The 22,225-nt window shown below is 33.0% G+C and overlaps 2 protein-coding genes across 2 annotated transcripts; both read right to left on the minus strand.

Annotated features, from left to right (window-relative positions):
* Positions 1-8,764: 8,764 nt before the first annotated feature.
* LOC119839808 (solute carrier family 22 member 21-like) lies at positions 8,765-12,922 on the minus strand. The gene is made up of 6 exons (XM_038366249.1): positions 12,906-12,922; positions 12,206-12,410; positions 11,366-11,621; positions 10,436-11,059; positions 10,009-10,190; positions 8,765-8,905 (listed from the first exon to the last, which is right to left on the minus strand). The coding sequence occupies exons 1-6, from the start codon at positions 12,920-12,922 to the stop codon at positions 8,765-8,767; spliced, it is 1,425 nt and encodes a 474-aa protein (XP_038222177.1).
* A 791-nt stretch (positions 12,923-13,713) lies between these two features.
* Positions 13,714-21,988, minus strand: LOC119839625 (organic cation transporter protein-like). Its single transcript, XM_038366022.1, has 6 exons — positions 21,554-21,988; positions 18,302-18,500; positions 16,252-16,507; positions 15,200-15,835; positions 14,706-14,887; positions 13,714-14,025 (listed from the first exon to the last, which is right to left on the minus strand). Exons 1-6 carry the CDS (start codon positions 21,715-21,717, stop codon positions 13,864-13,866), a joined length of 1,599 nt encoding a protein of 532 aa, XP_038221950.1. The 5' UTR covers positions 21,718-21,988; the 3' UTR covers positions 13,714-13,863.
* Between the last annotated feature and the right edge of the window lie 237 nt (positions 21,989-22,225).

Consider the following 22,225-nt stretch of genomic DNA (forward strand, 5'->3'; position numbering starts at 1 on the left):
GACAGATTCGAAATTCAAATGTAATATTTTTTTATAATTAAGTGTAACAGTATTTATGGCCAGACTAAGTATATAGGGAGATAGTGTGACGTTTTATTGGTATAAGAATATTTGAAATCGGTTCAGTAAATCAATAGAAATAACCCCCAACAATGTCACAAATCCACAAACTATATCTCTATAACTTTATTTTATAAAGAGGTAAGAATTGATTACACCTCACTGAAACAATACCAAACATATAGAACATATTAAAGACGTTATAATCAAGAATATAACGTCTTTAATATGTTTGGTGTTGCTTTATCTGTGATTTCGAGGTATCTCTAGGTAGTTCATATAATTTCTGATATCCTTGTATCCCTATGACACAATATTTTAATATAACAAACTACTCGCGCACTTATAAGTGTTTGAAGTGTGTATTAAATTCAAGAAAATATACATAAAACGCTAGTAAAGTCCGTAACACCAGCAGTGCTGCTAGTTTTTATGGACGGTGATGACCATTTAATATCAGGTTCACCTGCTCCTTTGCTCTGCTTTGCCTGTATAAAAATATGCTGTTACTTTTAACTGTTGTATTTTTTATTTCTTCAGATTATTTATTATTAAGCTACTTAGTTAAGCAACGGTTGGCACGGTCATAAATTGGATGACAATTTTTGCAATTTCTTTAGTTTATTTGTACAGACATCGACTCGCACTTGACCTATTTTTTAAAGCAATCATCGATCAACTACACATGTATTTATTAATTACTAGCTGTAACCCGCGGCGTCACACGCGTGATACCCGGGTAAAGAGCCTACATGCTAATCCAGATTACAATCTATCTCTGCATCAAACTTCACACAGATACGATAAGCTGTTTTCGTGTGAAAGAGACAAACACAATCCATACTTACAAAGTTTCGCATTTATAATATTAGTAGATTAAGATTGTCTACAACGTTACATCGTGTGTATATGCATTATCATTCATTGATTCAAGTAAATGAATCGCATTTATTCTAGTCTGTGTAGATATTTAGCGAAAGGTGGATAAACTTAACCCCATTAAGGCTTCTATATGGGGCTTAGTCACGAAAGAACGGAATAAAATGATACAAACGACCCCATATTGAACCTGCTACCATCACTGTATGTATGTCGATTTAAACCTCTTTATATCAGTATTTATTAAAAGTGCACAGATAACGTAATATAATAGGTTATATATAATGGGTTACATAATATGTTATAGGTGTGAATTAAAGTGAAATCAAGTATCAACTAGTTTATGGAGGGGGTCCCGCCGGTATACTGTGCTCAATGAAAGTTTTACATACGCTACGAACCATTGATAACCATCCTTTCATCATCGTCGTTCTTTTTTTTTCTTGAGCCTCTTCTATTTTTGAACAGACTGCGAAGATTGTTTCGTTATAATATCAGTAAAGATAATATAAGTATGCTTTAAGAATAGATGTACGTGTAGTATGCATTAATAAGGCTGTTCCAGATTTTAGAAAAAGAAATATGATCTATTATTTACATATTATGATGACTATTATTATTTACTGTTTATTATTTTAAACTTATTATTAAAATGTAGGTTTTTTACTTACTGACTTATTAAAACGTATTCTAAGCGATCTTTTAATCATATTTATATACATACAATATAATCATATTTGTTTGCATTCCTACCGTTCTATAAACAATCAATTCTGTTAGTAGTTAAGATAAGATTAGAATCAAATGTTTATTCGAAGACTATACAGCTATATACAATTTGTTATCATTAATGTTATTTATGTTTAACTCTCGGTGCATTTAATCTGTTTCCTTAATGATTTTGTACCTTGAACAGTCATATTTTTGTATTTTTACTGATATACAAATAGTGGTAAATATAATAAAAATTGTGTTTTAAGAGTTTCTGATAATTATTTTATTATAAGAAAGTATTACAAAGTTTACGAGTGGCTGTACAATAAAATAATAAGTTTGTGTAACTCACAATTAGTTGTGTTTTCTAGGAGAATTACCTAAATCCATTGAAATAGTTAAACCGTGCGATTTTAGGAATATTTTCCGCATAAATCTCAAGAATGGTTTAAATAAGTGTTTCAAAATACTTTTTAAAAGTGAATAATTTTCCCTCCGTCGCTTCGCTTTTGCCGTATCATGAAGAAACGATTTGTCTCTCTCAAGACCGAATTAAATTTAGAAATTAGGAAAAAATTACAGGCCTCGTGTTTTTTTATTAATGTTGGTATCTATTAAATAAAATTATAAAGTATATAAACCTTACTATATAATAAAATTAAGATGAGGAAGTGAAGCACGCTTCGGAACGATATGGGTCAGCACGCGCCGGGGAAGTACCACATCCCCATAGAAAACCGGCGTGAAGTAGTAGCATTCTACTGTGTTTCGTACTGTGAGTGGGGGTGCCAGTTCGCAGTTCATTCCTTCTTTCCAATAATCAATCCTTTCCTTATCCCTTCCCCGTCGAAACGGGCAGCGTATTCGCGGAGGCACTACCTCTGCGAATGTTCATGGGCGGTGTTGATCGCTTACCATCAGGCGAACCACCAGCTCTCGTGCCCACTTATTAATGCGTTCATACGCATTACTTGATAAAGATGAAGCTATCCGATGATATATTTTTCCGTTTGATAAATCAGCTACCAAGTTTAACGCAGTACTTAAATTATGTATGACATTCACGTAAAACACGGATAACATCCAATTTTAAACATAAATCAGTATAGCATAAAAGACCGCCGTGATTACATCAACTTTCATCCTCCGGGAGATCCCAAACTTAGGTTATCGAGAGCGCTCTGAACATTCGGTTTTGGGTTAAACCCTCTGAGGAGATTTTATATAAAACTCGAGGCAAATCTGAATTTTATTCAGGGTCACTATGAGGATGTGTAAAATTTGATCCTTACCTAGTCTTGAAGTTAATTCTTACAGTAGACCTTTTTCGTTACAAATCTCCTCTGTTTTCAGCAAAAACATAACATACAGAGGCCCCAATTATCAAAAGGTCCTGACTTAAATCCCTCGTGGAAAAAGACGGAGAATTAATCTGGCAGTCCATTATCTGTATGCACTTCGCTCTGTGTAAAAATAAAATTAATTTTACATGTAACAATATGTTTTATTATAATTTATAGCGCTAACCAATATAATAGATGTAGTTTGAAAAAACTAAAACAAAATACTTAAATGCATTAGCAACTACGCATTAAGTCATTTGTCTCACTGGATCGCTTAAAGAGTATACGTAAGGAATTTATTTAATCCTAGCGTTCCTAATTAGAATAAGAAAAGTTGGAATTAAGTCCATTTAAAGTAGATCAAAATCGAGTCTAAAGGAGTTACATGCAAACATACAAGTGATGCTTATAAAAGCGCATAAAAAATATTTTCAATTCTTCATAGAAAGCCAAAAGTCGATCAAGGGACATTTTCTCTCACCTTGCGAACAAAACCAAATAATTCCGCTAGTAAACACGTTATTCTGCATAATCCGACACATAATATTTGTTATTATTACGCTATTTAAGCATTTAATCCAACATCACGCTGGCAATATGATACAGATGGTAATTTTCGTAATATACGAAAATATACGTAAATACTGGTATAATTTTATGTAATTCATTATGAGAGTGCATGGAAATTAAATGGATTTCGACTTATCCGAGTATATTATTAATGAGGTATTAATATTTGGTTTGTAATAAATATTTAGCTTGTTGAAATTGTTTTAATACGAAATGAGCTCGATATTTATGGTTTATATGTTGTAAGTAATATATTATATGTGCTGAGCTCTGAAAAATTTGGAATGTCCCCTGGGACCTGTGAAGTTAAGATAAAATTTAAGAAAATTCAATATTTTTTTACCATCACTCCCAGAAACGTACCTACGAGATTCTCGATTCGACTCGTTTTTGTTTGTTTTGTTACTGGGTAACTTAAAAAAGTGTACCTCCTTCCCCGGCCGTTTCTGTGGGAAATATTTATTTGCATTATATAAAACAATATTTAAAAAATCATCTTCTTAAGCATTTTTTCTTTTAAAACATTTTTGAGAATGCATAAAAAAACGAAATGAACATTTTTATTTAGTTTATAGAAAAAAACACTCCATTTATGGACCCTTTACATTCTTCAATGTAATGACATGATTAAAACATTGATTAAGGACCGACAAATAGATGTAATAGGGTCTCCTTTGGTTATTTCACGAGGAAAATTAGGCTTTTTTTGAAAAGGGTTTACGAGTAATTGGTGAGCCAAATGAAAAGGTTGCCTTTAAAATCTCACAAATTCGCCGAAAGGTCTTCTAATAACCCACGCGAAGTCTCGGGAGCTTCTCTGAATTTTTCTGATAATAACAGGAATGCGAATTCCAATGTTTTACGAAGATATTTTATTTGCGAATAAAAAATTAGAAATACGCTTCCGTGCTATTTGCTATTTTATTGTTAAAGGGACATTTTTTTATTTCTTTTAACAGAATAATTTGCGAGTCTTTTCTTAGTAAAGACCAAAAGGACAGTAACCACAAATGTTTCAACTTTTAAGACATGCCAATTACCCATACTTTTCCATCACCGATTGTAGCAGTGATGATGAAGATACCTTATATTTAAGTAGGTTAATAGGATATTTCCATTATGTAAAAAAATACTACCACAATAAGAAACAATATTAATAAATTTTCTCTATTTGTGATAAAATAGCACTAAAAGGCATACTTTAAAATATGACTTTGTAGATTAAAAAAAACACATACAAATAGTTGAATAATCTTATGCGCAACTAGCTCACATTGTTATATAGAACGTATCTCATATATATAAATAATATTTATATTTATATTTAAATATACATCACTTAAATTATTTTTTTTTTTTTTTTTGCCTCGTGATGGATTCTTTTCTATTCTTAAGAAAGTATTTTAAAGCTAAAAAACTGAATATCAAAATTTGTTTATTTGCTACGCAGAATCGTTATAAATATATCTTCACTTGAATGGGAATTTATTCATTATTTTCTACTCCTTGCAATCTGAAGAACTTCATTCATGAGCAGCCACTCAGCGTTTCCAAGTAATTTATTTATTGAGTAAATTATACATTTTGCGCGCGTAAATGATATTGATGTGAAGTTGTGCACAGATTATGTACGAACATGTACTAATTACGCGTTTCCACTAATAAAACTCCTTTGAAACTTATAAAGCATTCTAATATATCAATTTTAAATTATGAAATTAAATTGCTATTTTAAATAGCGATAACAACATACAGAAGCGTGTTTACATCTATAAAAATACATTTAAACACATCTTAATTTTAAATTATAAATTTTAATTGCTTATTTCAGTATTAGCAAAAATAGTTCATTAAGAGCAATTTTTATTTTATAAGTATTCACGAAATATCATAGTTTATTAGTAATTAACGCAAGAAAAAAAAACACAAAGTATTAACTAAAACTAGTTATTAATTAAAACAATTATTTTAACATGAAACAAACCACAAGGAAGGGATTTGATTTCAAATAAAACGAATTATTAACACCGTTTCACCCCATCATGAGTTCTTTGGTAACAAACACAAAAAATACAGTCGAATTGAAAACCTAATCCTTTTTTACGTCGGCTGTGAAAATGCTAATATATTTTTCCCTGTTATTCTACCCGATTGTCTAACCAATCGTGTTGATAGACTCATTAAATTCAGCTTTACGAAGACTGGCTTATTGCGGGAAAGCCTCGTAAGTCATCCAATAGCCCCTTTGATGTTTTCATTGATTTCTAAGTATTTTATTATTAAAGCTCCGATGTTGAAACGTATTTAAGAGCTGCGAAAAGGCCTGTCTTATAAGTCTTTGTGTTTTACAGAAAACATGTTTGAGCGTTAACAACTTAACCTATATATTAAATTAAAGTATATATTACGTCTAAAATATAACCTACAATTATACAAGTTGTTCTCGTACTGGCCTATCAGAATTGCACTTTGGCGTTGTTGTTGAAGTTAGATTGCATGGAAATCAAATCCAGGGGGTACCAGCAGTACCAATTGCATTATTCCAGTGTAGGTAAATGATGGCGCTATTCAACTTATATAGCTCTGTCTTGTGGATTTAATACTGCTTTAAGACGGTAACTCTCCAAGATAAAGAGTAAAATGTCAGGTCACTTTTAACTAGAAAGTCCTTAAATTTTTTCCTCACGTCTATTGCAACTTCTGAGCCAAAGAAACGAACTGTAATGGCAAATGATTTTAATAAATAAATAAAGAAAATAACTTCTAACCTGATAAATAAAAACAATAAGGGCTTTATCAAAGACTTATAAGTTTAAAGACATAAATACTTTCCCTGCTTTCGTGATAATGTTTCGTATTTTAACTCTTTACAGCAAATATATACGTCCCTATCATGCAAGTCAGGTGGACTTTGTACCTAGCACCAGAAAAGATACTGAATATTATTAGTGTTCGCACAATATTTTGATTACTATTAAATTAATTAACAATACAATAGCTGAAACAGTCATATACAGGTCGATATCATGTCATCATACATGCATAGATTTAATTTCTTGTATTAATACATTGTATATTGCACCACTTGTTTTATACTTATCTTATACTCATGTTTGTATTTTATATGTGGTATTCGAGCACGCTTCAGCACGAATTGGGACAGCTCGCATCGGAGAAGTACCACACCACCACAGAAAACCGGCGTGAAATAGCATACTGCTGTGTGTCGTTCGATGAGTAGGGAGCTGGAGGAACGCATTCTTTTCCTTACCCTTCCCCGAGCAGACGAGAGGAATAAACGAAAGGATTCTCCTCCTTTCTTATTCCCTTTCCAATTTGAAGTCGTCAAACTATTTGTACAGGCGTGAGGTCTGCAATCGACCTGACACCTCTGCCAATGTTCATGGGCGGTTGTAGCGCTTACCATCAGGCGACCCACCATTGCAGGTAATGACATAAAAAAATAAAAAAAGAACGGCTTCTATTCTCATCATTATCAAGGAAAAAGCACTCATTTGAGAGCAGTAAACTAACTGTAGATCAGTTTAAACTACCACGTCGCAAACTAAGAAATGTGAAGTGCCATGTCATAGTGGGGTATGGGCCAGATGATATACACAGACAGTTTCGTATTTTCTTTATTTCTTCATAATGCAACCATAACATACAGGCAGTTCAACCACAGATTCAACCCATAACATAATTTAGAAAAATAATAACAACAACAAGAAATATAATATTTACATGACTTGTTTAATAGGCGCTTAATTTTAGACTTATACACTTCATAAGAAAAATAGAAAAACGTTATTTTTGTATTTAATGTAAGTATATTGGAATATATCCTACATACACAAAAGAAATCACTTATATGCAGAACTAGATTAAAACATAAATCTCCCCATAAAAGTCCTTCAAATTCGCTCGTAAAAATACAACCTCAAACCAAATACACTGTGTATTGTTCGACAAAGGACCATGGCAACCCTACCAAATTGTAAAGTATCTGTGGCAAACAGCCCGCATCGTGTATTGTTTCTATTACGTTCCTTCTCCGATTTTCCGAGGTTTGGCCAAAGGGACAAATATGGGTCGACTTTTCACTGTTGTTACGCACATATAAATGGACTATCGGATTTCAGTGGTTTTCAAATATATGTGTGAATGTCCAATGTGTTTTTGAGATTAATTTTTACTTTTAATATTGCTATGTATTATAAAAGATATAAAAATTTGAGTTGATAATGTTATATTATTCATACAAAGAGCTTGATAGTCTTCCGAATCAAATTTATAACATGCGTAAAATTCTTATCTTCCTGTGGGAATTAAGAAAACCTTACTTGAAGAATCTCTTTGTATGAGATTCTTAAATTTTCTTACCGCAAAAGTTTATTTAAATTAAATTTTTTGTACGCTTATTTCATTTATATGCGTTAAAGTTAATTAATGAAAAATATATAAATATATTATTTAATTAACCGATTAAATGTCGCTATACTATCACAAATATAATTATCGACTTTACCCACTCACATCAGAGTTTTTATCTAAACGCAGTAAACGCGAATCATAATTAATCTTATTCCTATCATTTATATGATAAACTACAATGTTTCGATGTTAAGTACACTTCTGTTATATTTAAGATAAGTAGATACAGACTGACAGATCAAAGCAGTCTTAGACATTTATCTGATACGCAACGTATAACGCATCGAGTGTTCCCTGTTCATAAATCTCGATGATGAAATCATAAAATATAATGTATATTGTAGATTTATAAAATCTATCATTTAGGTCACATTATCCATATGTCGAATAGAAAGATGTGTTTCATCTTATGTGAGGGAAGAGGGATAGGAGAATGATCGAGACGATGTTACTCATTAATTGTTAACAAGAATATGCCATTTCTCCAATAGAGCGCTCAATCACGTTATGAAATACTAGCTGCGCCCCGCGGTTGCACCCGCGTAAGTCCGTATCCCTTAGGAATATCGGGATAAAAAGTTGCCTATATGTTATTCCAGTTGTCCAGCTATCTACGTGCCAAATTTCATTGCAACCGGTTCAGTAGTTTTTGCGTGAAAGAGCAACAAACACACACACATCCTTACAAACTTTCGCATTTATAATATTAGTAGGATATAATCCGAGGTCAAAAGAAACAAAGATAACTACATTGAATGAAAATTTTATTTGGAGATCTTTTCAGCTTCTTTCGTATTATCCGGTAAAGTTAGGTTGTTCGTCTCTGGTGTCGCGAAGGATAGCACGCTGGCTGTTAGCGCGAGACTTCCGAAGAAAATAGTCGGTAAATTCTGGTAATACAGCGCCTGTTATAGTAATTGTTTATTAGTTTTAAAAGATCATATGTAACTTGCACATTAAACATCTTAATTTAAGAAAAATTTTAAAGAAGAAGAAGAAACATTATATAATATATACACATGATTAGTTTTTTACACCATATATCACCGAGAAACAACTCCAGATTCTATAATGAGACCAAATGACAACAATATTCTATCAACATAAAAAAGACCGCAATCAGTTGAAAACTTACGAAGGTATCGAGTAATTTAACATACTGTGGAATTGAGAACCTATTTGGAAGAGTTAAAATGCATATAATGAAGAAAACGTAATGTTGCAGAACCAAACATTTTGAAAACATACATATACAACCACGCACTTGGTTATAATGGTCTATTATGGGCCAAGATGTTATATGAGGCACGTAACCTTGAGCTGGACACCATAATAGACTGATAATAAATAGACACATATCTAGACACTTGTACAAAAAGTATACAACAAGAATTGAAGATGTATGGATGTACAGTGGATATTTTAAGACGTTATATCATACTTCGGCCTTTAAATAGAATTATTTGATTTCGTGAGCAACTTCCACAACTAAACTGAAGTCTGCTAAAGAAAGATTTGTTCTAGATCGTCAATAAATACCAAACTATTGGAACATCGAATTCAAGAACTAAGAAATCTCCAGAAAGAAGTGCTCTGGTAACAAACTGTAAGATGAAAACTTTTGTTCAGCTATTATCTTTATCGCTTTATCGCTTGAAAAACATAAATAACAACCCATCATGATGTGAATTATTGCTAAAGTTTACAACAGAAATAAGTTAAAAAACTGATTACGAAAAATTCGCGTTCAAAATGTGCGAAATTAGGCTCTCTAGAGAGAATATTGAATGTAACGAGGCGTGTAGATAATAACTATATCATGCCACTCTCATTTAGGGAGCCATTAACAATAATTAATTCATAACTTTATTTGGATGATTGTATTGGATGTATAGATGTTTCTTACTTAGTTAAAAAGCAATAGGATGAATTTGATAAAAGAAGTTTTACGTGAAGACGTATAAACTTAGGTAAATCAAAAGTCTCTTTATTGTCTAGATATACTCACTAATAATGGTGTCAAGGGTGCCAGAGTGGAGCCAATTCGACCCGTAGTGGAACATACAGCTAAGAGAGACTGCCGCGCATTCGTTGGGAACGCTTCTGATACTGAGATGTAGACCGTGGTGTATGATACTGTTATTGAAAACTTCCCAGCGAGGTAGAAGATTAGTGGCCATATAGAATCCTCTGTGTGAGAAAAAAAGGTTTCGTTCTTTATCTTTTTTTGGCAGATTGGGTGCCACCAGTCTGCCAAAAAAAGAGCTAGTGGCCCACCTGATGATCAGCGATGCGATAGCGCTGCCTACTTTTAAGAGATAAAGTGAGAGATAAAGATACTGTGAGTGATCTAATCATTCAAAACTATTCGATTGCTCGATAACATTTTACCGAGACACTGCAATGGAATACAATAATACAAAAATGATACTCACGTTTCGGTAACAACGACAGACTAATGCAGAAAACTGCGCTCAAGGTGTACCACGTTATCAACACCTTCTTCCTTCCGAACTTATTCAGAACCATGCAACATAACGCATTCGCTGGCATTTCTATAAACGCAACCAACATGAAGTTCAAATACTTATTTCCAGCCAAGGAAACTGAATTTATAGATAGACCGTAATACCCGAAGGAACAAGTGATCCATAGATAGCAGTACAAAATTAATCTAAATAACATAGTCCTTGATTTTACTACTTTAACAAAAACGCTTGAGAATGGTTCATATCTGTCTTCGTCTTCAGATTTGGGACTAGCTTTGAGTGAAGCTAGCAAATGATCTGGTAGTTTTACATTATTCATCTTCTCCGCTTTCAGAATTATTGATATTGCTTCTTCGGCGCGTCCTTTACTCAGTAACCATCTTGGACTTTCGTTGACAAAAAGGAGATATGATATAACGATAAACGATGGAGTATAAACTAGCCTTAGCATGTACCTCCAATTCTGTAACCACCATGCAATCATTGGTAGGGTCATTGATCCAAAAATGTAAGAGAAGTTCATAAGAGTGTTGCCAAATACACGTCCACTGGGTTGCACTAATTCCATGCCTAAAAGTAACAAAGATTTATTTAACTTTAGTTAAAATTATTTACTTACCTATCTTTCGTTTTTTATACAAGAAGAATTCGAAAAATTGATACGAGAATTTCTTATCTATTAAAATATAATAAAGAAGAATCAATATCAATAATAATATAAATCGAAGTAACCAGATGGTCCAATTATTTCATAGCTCATGTTTATCAAAAACATATAAGTTGTTTTTTCTTTAGTATATCAAGACTCTATTTAATTACAAAAATCAAATAACCTAAGATGTATTCACGCATAATCCAAACTCAGTCAGAACTTACCAAACACGAAAGAAGCGCTATACGCCGCAGCCGCTGAAGCAGTTTCAAGGAACTCCGCCATCACAAACATCAAGTAACCGTTAGAGAATGATCTCAATAAGCCAAACACCCCATACATAGCTGTAGCTACAGATATGGCTTTCACACGGCCGAAATTATCAGAAAACACCCCGGTTAGTGGAAGCGCTATGAAGAATCCAGCGCTGTATGCTGACCCTACGAATGTCCGCTTCCAATGTTGGCATGCAAGATCAAACTAAAATAATAATTTTTTTGCTTGTACAGTCGTCAAAAAAGCTTCGTGTTTCGACAGTTTCTTGAATAAAGTGCCCTATTATATCTAATATATAAAATTCTCGTGTCACAGTTTTCGTTGCCATACTCCTCCGAAACGGCTTGACCGATTTTGATGAAATTTTTTGTGCTTATAGGGTAGGTTTGAGAATCAGACAACATCTATTTTTTATAACCCTAAATGATAAGAATAAGGCAGAACAGCGTTTGCCGGGTCAGCTAGTCTCATATAATTATGTATCTTGAGTACTTTAATGTTTAGAGATTAACTATAGCAAAGAATCCAGTAATATACTGGATTCTTTATTTGCATAAGAATGAAAATACGGAAGTTATATGGCCAGTAAACGTGTTAAGCCTACAGAAAATTCAACATTCCACGTAATTTTGCTTAATCATTAACTTTATTGTAATCAAACCAATAATAGTGCCAGCGTTATACATGATATGGTGTCATACATTTTCATACATATCTCAATACCCATAATCAAACTATATACACTAAAATGAATTCCCAGACCACATTCCACCATTCTGTGTACTTACATCTTTAACGATTGAATCTTCATCGCTATAAACATACGCGTCGCACTTGACTATGGAAGAACGGTTAAAACTGTTTGCTTCACATTTCTCACCTTCACCAACAAACTCATAAGTGTTACATTTCTCAAACTTATTGTTAACCTTTGGTATTGCAAACTCGATCCAAAGACTGTCATTTAAACCTTCGCATTGTGGGATTTTACATCTGAAAACGTCGAAAACATGGAAAACGTTGAAACATAATCACCAATTGTTCAGTGCTATATTAATTATTTAATGACAGACACGTGTAAAATATAAACATCTGTAGTATTTTTTATTAAATGTTTCAGACTCAGTTGCCATATTACGTGAAATGGGCCGTATTTATCATTTTTAAAACAAGGATAAGATTTAGGTACAACTCTTTCTTACAAGCAAAGTTGAGAATTACATAGAAAAGTGAATCAAATCAAATTTTGAAGGTCAACCAAGCAGACGCATGAATGAAAATATTTTTCTAATATATTATAGTTACATTGGAAAGAAATAATCATAATTCCATTAACGATATTAAACAAATTCATTTTATTTACTACTTACGGTAAAATACTCAAAATTGTATAATTGCAATTAGGATGAACTAAATTTAACCTAATCAAAGACCTAGTCGTCTTTTCGAAGATTTTAAACAACGCAACATTAGCAATAACCCACTCACCTATAGTTTATATCCATAGCTTCAAAATTAAATGCAGAAGAATACATACCGCTTAGAAAGCAGGGGAATAATAATAAACAATAATTCAAAACAGTAAACTTGCCGAAAGGGCCTAAACACTTCCAAATCTGATCCAAGTTTGCACCGATTCCTTGAGTCATTTTTGCAAATTTTCACAAAAAAACCACACATGAAATAACTTTGAGATAGCAGTAACACTATCTCATATAAATATACATTGTTTCTGAGACGTGAATATATTTTATTTTCTATTACATTCATCTTTTATTTTATCTAAAATATCACTTGATACAAGACCTTTATCTTGGTTGGTTTTATAACTGTGTGTTTGCTACATAAATTATAATCTTTGAAGAGCAGTGATATTCATTTGAATTATCTTTGTAAGGTTAAGACAATTGTCGGTCCACTACTGTATATACTGGTGTAACCGTTTAGTTTATGAAAACATAAAACTATAAAGGTCTATTATTTGCATTGTAAGATAACGGTAAAGGATAGGTAAAAAATAATAATTTTTATAGCATAAATATACATATTAAGTTAAATTATTGGTAAATACGTATATCCCACTATAAACCTAATTTTCTTTAGTATGTCGAAATGATATCAAAGCGTAAGTTTTTTCTTTAAGTTATAAGAATGTTTTATAACTTGAGTTTCAAAAATAAATTCATAGTACACTATTAACAAAGCATTTAAACACTATTTATATACATATTTAATTATAAATACCTCTAAATGTAAACACGCTAAATAAAACACCACATAGGAATAAAGTCTAAACAATCGTATAATGTACCAAATATATTTCCTAAGTCTTAATATAAAAAACAAATAAAATATATGATATAGAAATATGAGTATTAGGATACGCCTATGAATCTTGTATTTCCTTATTATACTCATAATAAAAACATAATAACATAAAATTTTCTCAATCCTTCGCAACTTGTTTTAACTTGGTCATCTGTTCAGCCTCTTCTATATTATCCGGTAAGGTTACGTTTATTGTTTCAGGTAAAGTCAGGGCCAAAGCACTAGCTAGTAGGGCGACGGTTCCAAAAAATATCGTTGGTAGATTGTGATAGTATAATGCCTGAAAAATAGGTAAAGAATATTAAAATGTTCCAGAAATATCGAAGGACATCATATGGAGCAATCATATGATAAATATGATTAGTACAAATATATTTATTGATCTAAATAGATTTAAAGTTGTTTTAGGTGTGCGTTTATTTACTTCTGAAAAAGGAACTGTTAGTCTGGGTGATTTTGACCCTAAATAGAAAGCTTAAAATAGAATTCTATTAAAATGGTATAGCTTTTATACAATTCTATCCTACTAATATTATAAATGCGAAAGTTTGAGAGGATGGATGTATGTGTATGCGTATGTTTGTTGCTCTTTCACGCAAAAAATACTGATCCGATTGCAATGAAATTTGTTACGTAGATAGCTGGACAACTGGACTAACACATAGACAACTTTACGCGGGTGAAACCGCGTGGCGCAGCTAGTGTTATATAAAATGTAAAGCATAAATAGAAGAATCTATACAGATAGTGCTGAGTTAATTGTGGTAAATTGTGAGTTATTGTGGTTAACTATTGGTATTGTATTATATTGAGCTTCTGCGGATGTGCTGTCGCTTTTGAGAGGTAAGGGATAGGAAAAGATCTACGACTGGAAAGGGTCAAAAAAAGACAAAATTGACTGATGAAAAAATGAGACATAACTGTTAATAGAACAAAAAAACCTCATCAATATCTGCTTACCAACAAAGGTGTTTGTGGAGCTAAGGTGGAACCAACTCTTCCTGTAGTCGCGCAAAAAGCGAGTAAGGATTGCCTAGCGTTTGTGGGGAATACCTCAGAGACTGTTACATACACTGTACTGTATGCTATTGTTATTGAAAACTTTCCTCCCAAATAAAGGAGTAAAGGCCATATGGAAGTCTCTGAAAATTAGACATAATTGTTAAATTGTCATATAATGTTTGTGATGATATTGTTCAAATAAAGTTATTAAAATGATCATCAATGCGATTCAATAACGTTGTGTAGTTAAGATTATATTCGCCTGCTTGAGGTGTATTAAGTAATTATAGAAAAATAAATGGACAGGTCTATTATCATTGTCAATACTATTGGAAAGACAGGTATCTTGATAGTTGATTATTTTAAAGCTCTTCGCAAAAAGTGTAAGAGAATCAGGAAAATTATTGATTTTTCTACATTCGTTATTACCTCCGCTCCATTCCTTTACTTACCTTTGGGTATGAACGACAGGCTCATACAAAATACTGCGCTCAACATATAAACGATGACCAGAACTTTCTTCCTCCCAAATTTATCCAGAACTAACAGGCATATAGCATTAGCTGGTATCTCAACAAATGCGACCAGGAGGAAATTCAAATACCTATTACCAGCTAAGAAAACTGAATTTATTGACAACCCATAATACGTAAATGAACAAGTTACCCATAGGTAACAGCATAAGATCAGTCTCAAAGCTATCGTCTTCGATTTTGTAACTTTCTTAAGAACCGATGTGAGCGTTTCTTGATTTTCCTTGTATCCTTTTCTATTTTTCGCACCAGATTCTGATTGTAAAGAAGACAATAGTTCTTCTGGTAATTTGATGTTATTCATTTTCTCCGCTTTGTTTATTACAGAGAGCGCGTCTGCATAGCGTCCTTTACAAAGTAGCCATCGGGGGTTTTCGTTCAGAATAAATAAGTAAGATATAACTAGAATTGCTGGTGTGTAAATGCATCGCAGTAAATATCTCCAGTTTTGAAGGTACCATGCGAGAAGCGATAGGGTCATCGTACCACAAATGTATGCGAAATTTATTAATGTATTACCAAAGACTCTGCCTTTTGGTCGCACAAGCTCCATAGCTAAAAATATATAATTTATAACTACATTAAATGTTGATGCTATTATTATCAAATATAACATATACTAATAACGATTAATAAATAATTATACAAGTAATTTTTTATCTTTATATTATACTAGCTTTCCAACCGCAGCTTCGCCCACTTATTCAAACGAAATATGTATGAAAAACAGATTAATCGTGCTTAATATAACCATATGTCACTCCATCCTGGAGTGTTGAAAAATTGGAAAATTCGTACCATAAAATCGGTCTCTTACGACGTGAAAGAAAGACAACCACAATTTTGCTTATATATAAGGGCTAGGCAATAAAATTATATGCTAATTGAAGTTTCCATTGTTACTTTTTTTCCAAAACTTGCATAGTTCCTTAATATCACAACCTTATTTACAAACACACCATTGAACTCACCGAAAACAAACGCAGCATTATAAGCTCCAGCGCCTAAGGCCGTCTCAAGGAATTCTGTAGCAATCAGCATTATGTAATTGATAGAGAATGATCTAATAACCCCAAGTACGCCACACAAAAAACAGGCTACGGCCATTGCTTTTACTCTTCCAAATTGATCGGATAATATGCCAGTAATTGGCAGAGATATGAAAAATCCTGCACCGTACATCGTTCCTATTAAAGTCCTCTTCCAATTTTGGCAGCCAAGGTTGAACTGAAATAAACATAATAATTCCAACAATTGTGAATGTACGATTCATATTAAAGTATTGCCTCGAATGATACATAGATGAATTCAAAAATGCATAGTGGTTGAGATTGATTTAAAAAAATGATCTCTTATATAAAAGAAGTGTAGTGTACAAAACAGGTACCATATTGCCTATTATAATGTATAATATTGCCTATTGATAATTTAGATAATTTGCTGAGGCATAAGGGCTACGATGGACCTTATGCCTCTTCAAATGTTCCTGGGCGGTGGTAGCGCTTACCATCAGGCGTCCAACCAGCTCCATTACCGACTGTGACATAACAAACTAAAAAAAAGGAAAAAAAAAATGCCCATTTTCTTTGTAAAATTTTGAAGAGTTGCTGACAGCACTACTCGATATAGAGCATGATAACGCATGAAGAATCATTCAAATCAAGTTCCTAGGAACATTGTTGATCAACTGTTGCTCAACTATTGTTTATAAGCATTTTGAGAAACATGCAGAACTAATATGGTACTTGTAAGTTTTTATTGTATTGTTTTTAGATATTAAAAAAAATATATCTCGAAATTTACAATAGGCTCGTCTATTAAATATATCGTACATGTTATATTTAATCTTTTTAATGTATATGTTTTATTTCAGTGACAGGAAATTGAAACCATATCCGTTAATTAATTATTTGTATCATCTAATTTTTTTTTCTGGGTAATTAAATGTTTCAAATTGCTTTCCATCATTGCGACACTTATACTAGTTAATTAAAAATAAATTTGCTTTCAATTGTACCTCTAACGTTTACATATACGATCTGGAACTATTTTTTAATAAAACTATAGTAACTCACGATAAAGTATTTGTACTTTTTTATGCGATAGTCAGCAAAGGAGCTGGTGGGTCGCCTGATTTAACATTTGCGGAGGCGCAAGGTCATTTGCGGAGACCTTACGTCTCTTCAAATGGAATGCTAACTATAATAAGTAGGGGATAGAGAAAGGATTGATAAGTGGAATAAAGTAAAGGACTTGGAAGGTTAAAGAAAAGGAAACGGGCCATTGGCTCCTCACCTCACTCGAACGAAACACTAGCTTACGTGAAATGGCCCTTTTTGTCATTTTTAAAACAAGAACAAGATTAGGTACACCTCTTTCATACGAGAAAAATTGAGATTTACCTAGAAAAGTGAGCCGAAGGCCTATTTTGTTTTACTAGCCCTTCCCAGTCCATTCCTTCTTTCCAATCATCAATTCCTTTATCCCTTATCCCTTAAAAGCGGGCAGCACATTCTGAGAGGTCTGAGTCTCTGCGAATGTTCATGGGCGGTGGTAATCGTTTACCATCAGGCGAACCACCAGCTCAGTTTCCCGCTCTGATGTAAAAAAAAGCTGCTATTTCACGCCGGTCCTCTGTGGCAGTGTGGTACATTCCACGAGCTGGCCCAATTCTTGCCGAAGCGTGCTCGACTCCCACAATATTTATACTACGAGTGCATATATTTCTAATTATCTATACTAATATCATAAAGCTGAGGAGTTTTTTGTTTGTTTGAACGCTCTAACCTCAGGAACTACTGATATTGAGGAAGGCTATACTTGAACCACGGGTGAAGCCGAGGCGGAGTTTTATATATGCTCATTGTACTTGATTCATTCGGTGTTTTTATAAAACCTTGCTTCCATACTACGACTCATACAATCTTCAAATTACTCATAGCAACAAGCTACGTAGCGTTAACTACTCAAGCGACCTACATACTTACACATAACCTAAAACTATTACATTGTATAACTCACATCCTTAACTACGGAGTCTTCATCGCTGTACACATAGGAATGGCAACCCACTACGGTAGAAGTAAACCCACCCACTTCGCACTTATCAGTGCCATTAAACTGGTATCTTTTACACCTATCGAACTTGCTGTTTTCTTTCGGAATGGCGTATTCGAGCCAAATTGCTTCGTCTGTACCCTCGCATTCTGGTATCTCGCATCTGCAATGGAGTTTCAATTGTTGATAAGAAAATGCATCCTACTAATTATGAATGAGAAAATTTGTCCTTACAAATTCGTGTCTTCGCGTCTGTGTGTGTTTGTTACTCTTTCACGTGAAAACTACTCCACCGACTGCAATGAAATTTGATACGAGGACAGCTGGACAAGTGGAATAACATATAGGCAACTTTTTATCCCGATATTCCTACGGGATACGGACTTACGCGGGGGAAACCGCGGGGCGCAGCTAGTCTTATATAAATCATTAACAACTTATTGGCAATATTTTTGTTGACACATTCATACATGAATAATTTTATACAATAATTTAGTTTAAAACCTTATAATTAATTGCTATTAAACGAGTATTTATACTTCACACATAAAGCACTTAATCATAGTCTTACAATGCTAGACTGATAATAAATATACATGGAAATGGAAACCGAATTTAAATCGGTGAATACGTTTCAGAGCTATGATGCATCAGACATACTATGCGCAGAGGTAGTGGCTCTGCGTATGCGTTACCCCCCTTTTAAGAGGTACGGGATAGGAAATAATTGACGACTGGAATGATGATGGACTGGAGAGGATTTGTCTTGACTGGATTATCCGTGCACAGCCCAAATTGTTATTAAATGATTTCAAGACAAATCATGCCCAGGTCAAAAATCAACTCCCAAATGAAATAGGGAATTAAAGTTCTTTTTCCGGACCTGACCGCGGCATACAACTAGTTGTGTATTGTAAGTGAGAACTTGTTGATTTAGTGTATTGTTTAAATAAACAATACTTGGTATATAGCAACACGAGGTGGTAAATGATATCATTAAGAAAAGTGATATATTCTTTGTCTTGTGACAATATTGTCGTATATGTCTTGGTTTTTAATTAAAACTAATGTAGAAATTAAAAACTTTTTAACGGATGACGGGGAGTTTTCCCGTGACCACGCTCGCTGTAAAGTGTTCGAAACGTCGGGTTAATAATATAATGAATAAATCGCGTTTAAAATACGTTAAAAAGTTTTTAATTTTTAAATGTATAATACTCGCGTAAAATCAAACACAAGAAAATACTAAAACTAATGTGTACATTTACGCATTCAATATACAGTACATGATAATAAAGTTAACTAGCCTTCCCCGCGGCTTTGCCCGTTCAAAGGAAAAATACACAGTGGGAAGTTTTTCTCTCATAGCTCTCGTTTTCCGTGGAATTTCCAGGATAAAAACGATCGTGTGTCCTTTCTCGGTTCTCAAACTTTTCTGTATAAATTTTCATGCAAATCGGTTGTGGTTTAGCCGTTAAGAAGATACAGACAGAGTTATATTCGCATTTTTTCATTCTAATACATTCGATGAATTTCTTTCAAAAAATCTATAGTCTATAATTGATGCGGTAAATGAATTATTGTCTATTCATTTTAACCAACACTAGCGGTCCGCCCCGGCTTCGCCCGTGGTACATATATAGCCTTCAATCAACATATATAGCCATATATAGCCCTTCTCAATAAATGGGCTATCTAACACTAAAAGAATTTTTCAAATCGGACCAGTAGTTCTTGAGATTAGTGTGTTCAAACGAATAAACTCTTCAGCTTTATAATATTAGTATAGATACATATTTCAAACGAACATTAACTATTTGTACAATACAAAACAATTAGGTTGATATAAGTTAATTGGTCTATTCCTCTGCGTGCATCGCACTTAGTGGATAATTATAAGGCAATAGATACCATCATTACGCCAGTTTAGTTAGATCATGTACCATACGCTCGGATTGCTAGTTAATATAGTTAAATTAATTTTACTACTAGCGGTTCGCTCCAGTTACGTCTGTGGTACCCACATATTATGTAGATTTTTATTAAACTCTCCTGAAATTTTCGTTCTTTCAATTGTTTAAATTGACCGAACTATTATTTATAAGTTACAACAACATAAATAATAGTTTATTTAAAAATCTATCTATAATAATGCAAAAAAAATAATTGCAGAAATTAACTTATTATTATCTATATCACATAATTGCTCCGTTTCCATGTGAAAAAAGACCAACAAACAAACACACTATAATAATATTATGGTTGATGTTGCTTTAGGCAATATAAATAAGTATAATAAATCTTTTATAACAGATAAATCGCACAAGATACGTGCTTCAAATGATAAAACATAAATATATACTGCATTTACCGCTCAATATATATATAATAATAATACACTATAAAGTTCTAATCCAAACCCGATTTTTATAATATAGGTATACTTATTACTTAAAACGGTGAAGGAATACATCGTGAGGATACCGGCATGTCCGAGAATCAAAATGTCGACGTGTGACATCTGCCAACCCGCGCTTGGCCAGCGTGGTGGATTATGGCCTGAACCCTCATATGAGGCCTGTGTCCCAGCAGTGGGAACATATATGGGCTGATGATGATGATACAACATGTACTTACTCGATGTGTAGATGAATGATGAATCTTGATTTTTTATTAAATTCTAAATCATTACTATTCTAGCTATTTAACGAATAATAAATAATGTAAATCGTTTATATCTAAATGATTACTAAGTTCAACAGAATATCTATACAAATATTATAAAGCTTAAGAGTTTGTTTTTTGTTTGTTTGTTTGAACGCACTAATCTTAAGAACTACTGGTCCGATTTGAATAATTATTTCAAGTGTTAGATAAACCATTTATTTAGGAAGGCTATAGGCTATATATGTACCACGGCCGAAGACGGGGCGGACCGCTAGTCATATATATACTATATACTATAGGATTTGTTATTAAAAAACTAACTGTAGTCCGCGGCGTGTCTCGCGTGGTATCCGGGTAATTGTTGGCTATGTGCTAATCCCGACTATAATCTATCGCTGTATCAAATTTCATGCGGATACGATAAACTGTTTTCGCGTAAAAGAGTAACAAACATTCATACATCCATCCATACAAGATTTCGCGTTTACAATATTAGTACGAAGCTTTGATACTGTTATATTTATTCTACTTTATAAATAAATAACTCACCTGTAATTTATATCCATCGCTTCAAAATTATATACGGAACCGTACATTCCATACAAATAACATGGAATAAGTAAAAGAGCATAATTCACAACCGTGTATTTACCAAATGGACCCAATTTCCTCCAAACTTCGTCCACAGCGGAGCCGGCCGCTTCTTTTAACATTTTCACAAAAATACTTCGAAACAAATCATAAAATAAACTTATAACATCAATCCTAACAAGTCACTATATTTGCCATATTTTTTAATTAATTATTTTGTATTGTTATTATTTAAAACTATAACACGTGCTACGAAGTGACTCGTATGAGATTCACACACATAATGAATAAATTGTGCAAAAAATTGCAGCGACATAAATAAACAAGTGCAACAGATAAAAAAAGTTTAGGCAGAATCGGCCGGCCTTTGGAAATATCTCGATGATATTACAACTAAATGCATTACTAGCTCAGTGAGCTATCACTTCGATACTAAATATATTGTTGAAAAACCAATCCATAAACAGGTCGAGGAAGATCAATAATAAAAAGCGATAATATAACCTAAAAATTTCACTCCATATCTGCCGCGCAAATGTTTACATACATAAATTGTATGTGATTGAGAACAGCGCCATCTAGACACAAAATCTCAACTAAATTCCAACTAATGAATTCACGATTGATTAT

Source organism: Zerene cesonia, chromosome 4 (assembly GCF_012273895.1).
Source record: "Zerene cesonia ecotype Mississippi chromosome 4, Zerene_cesonia_1.1, whole genome shotgun sequence".
Taxonomy (NCBI): domain Eukaryota; kingdom Metazoa; phylum Arthropoda; class Insecta; order Lepidoptera; family Pieridae; genus Zerene; species Zerene cesonia.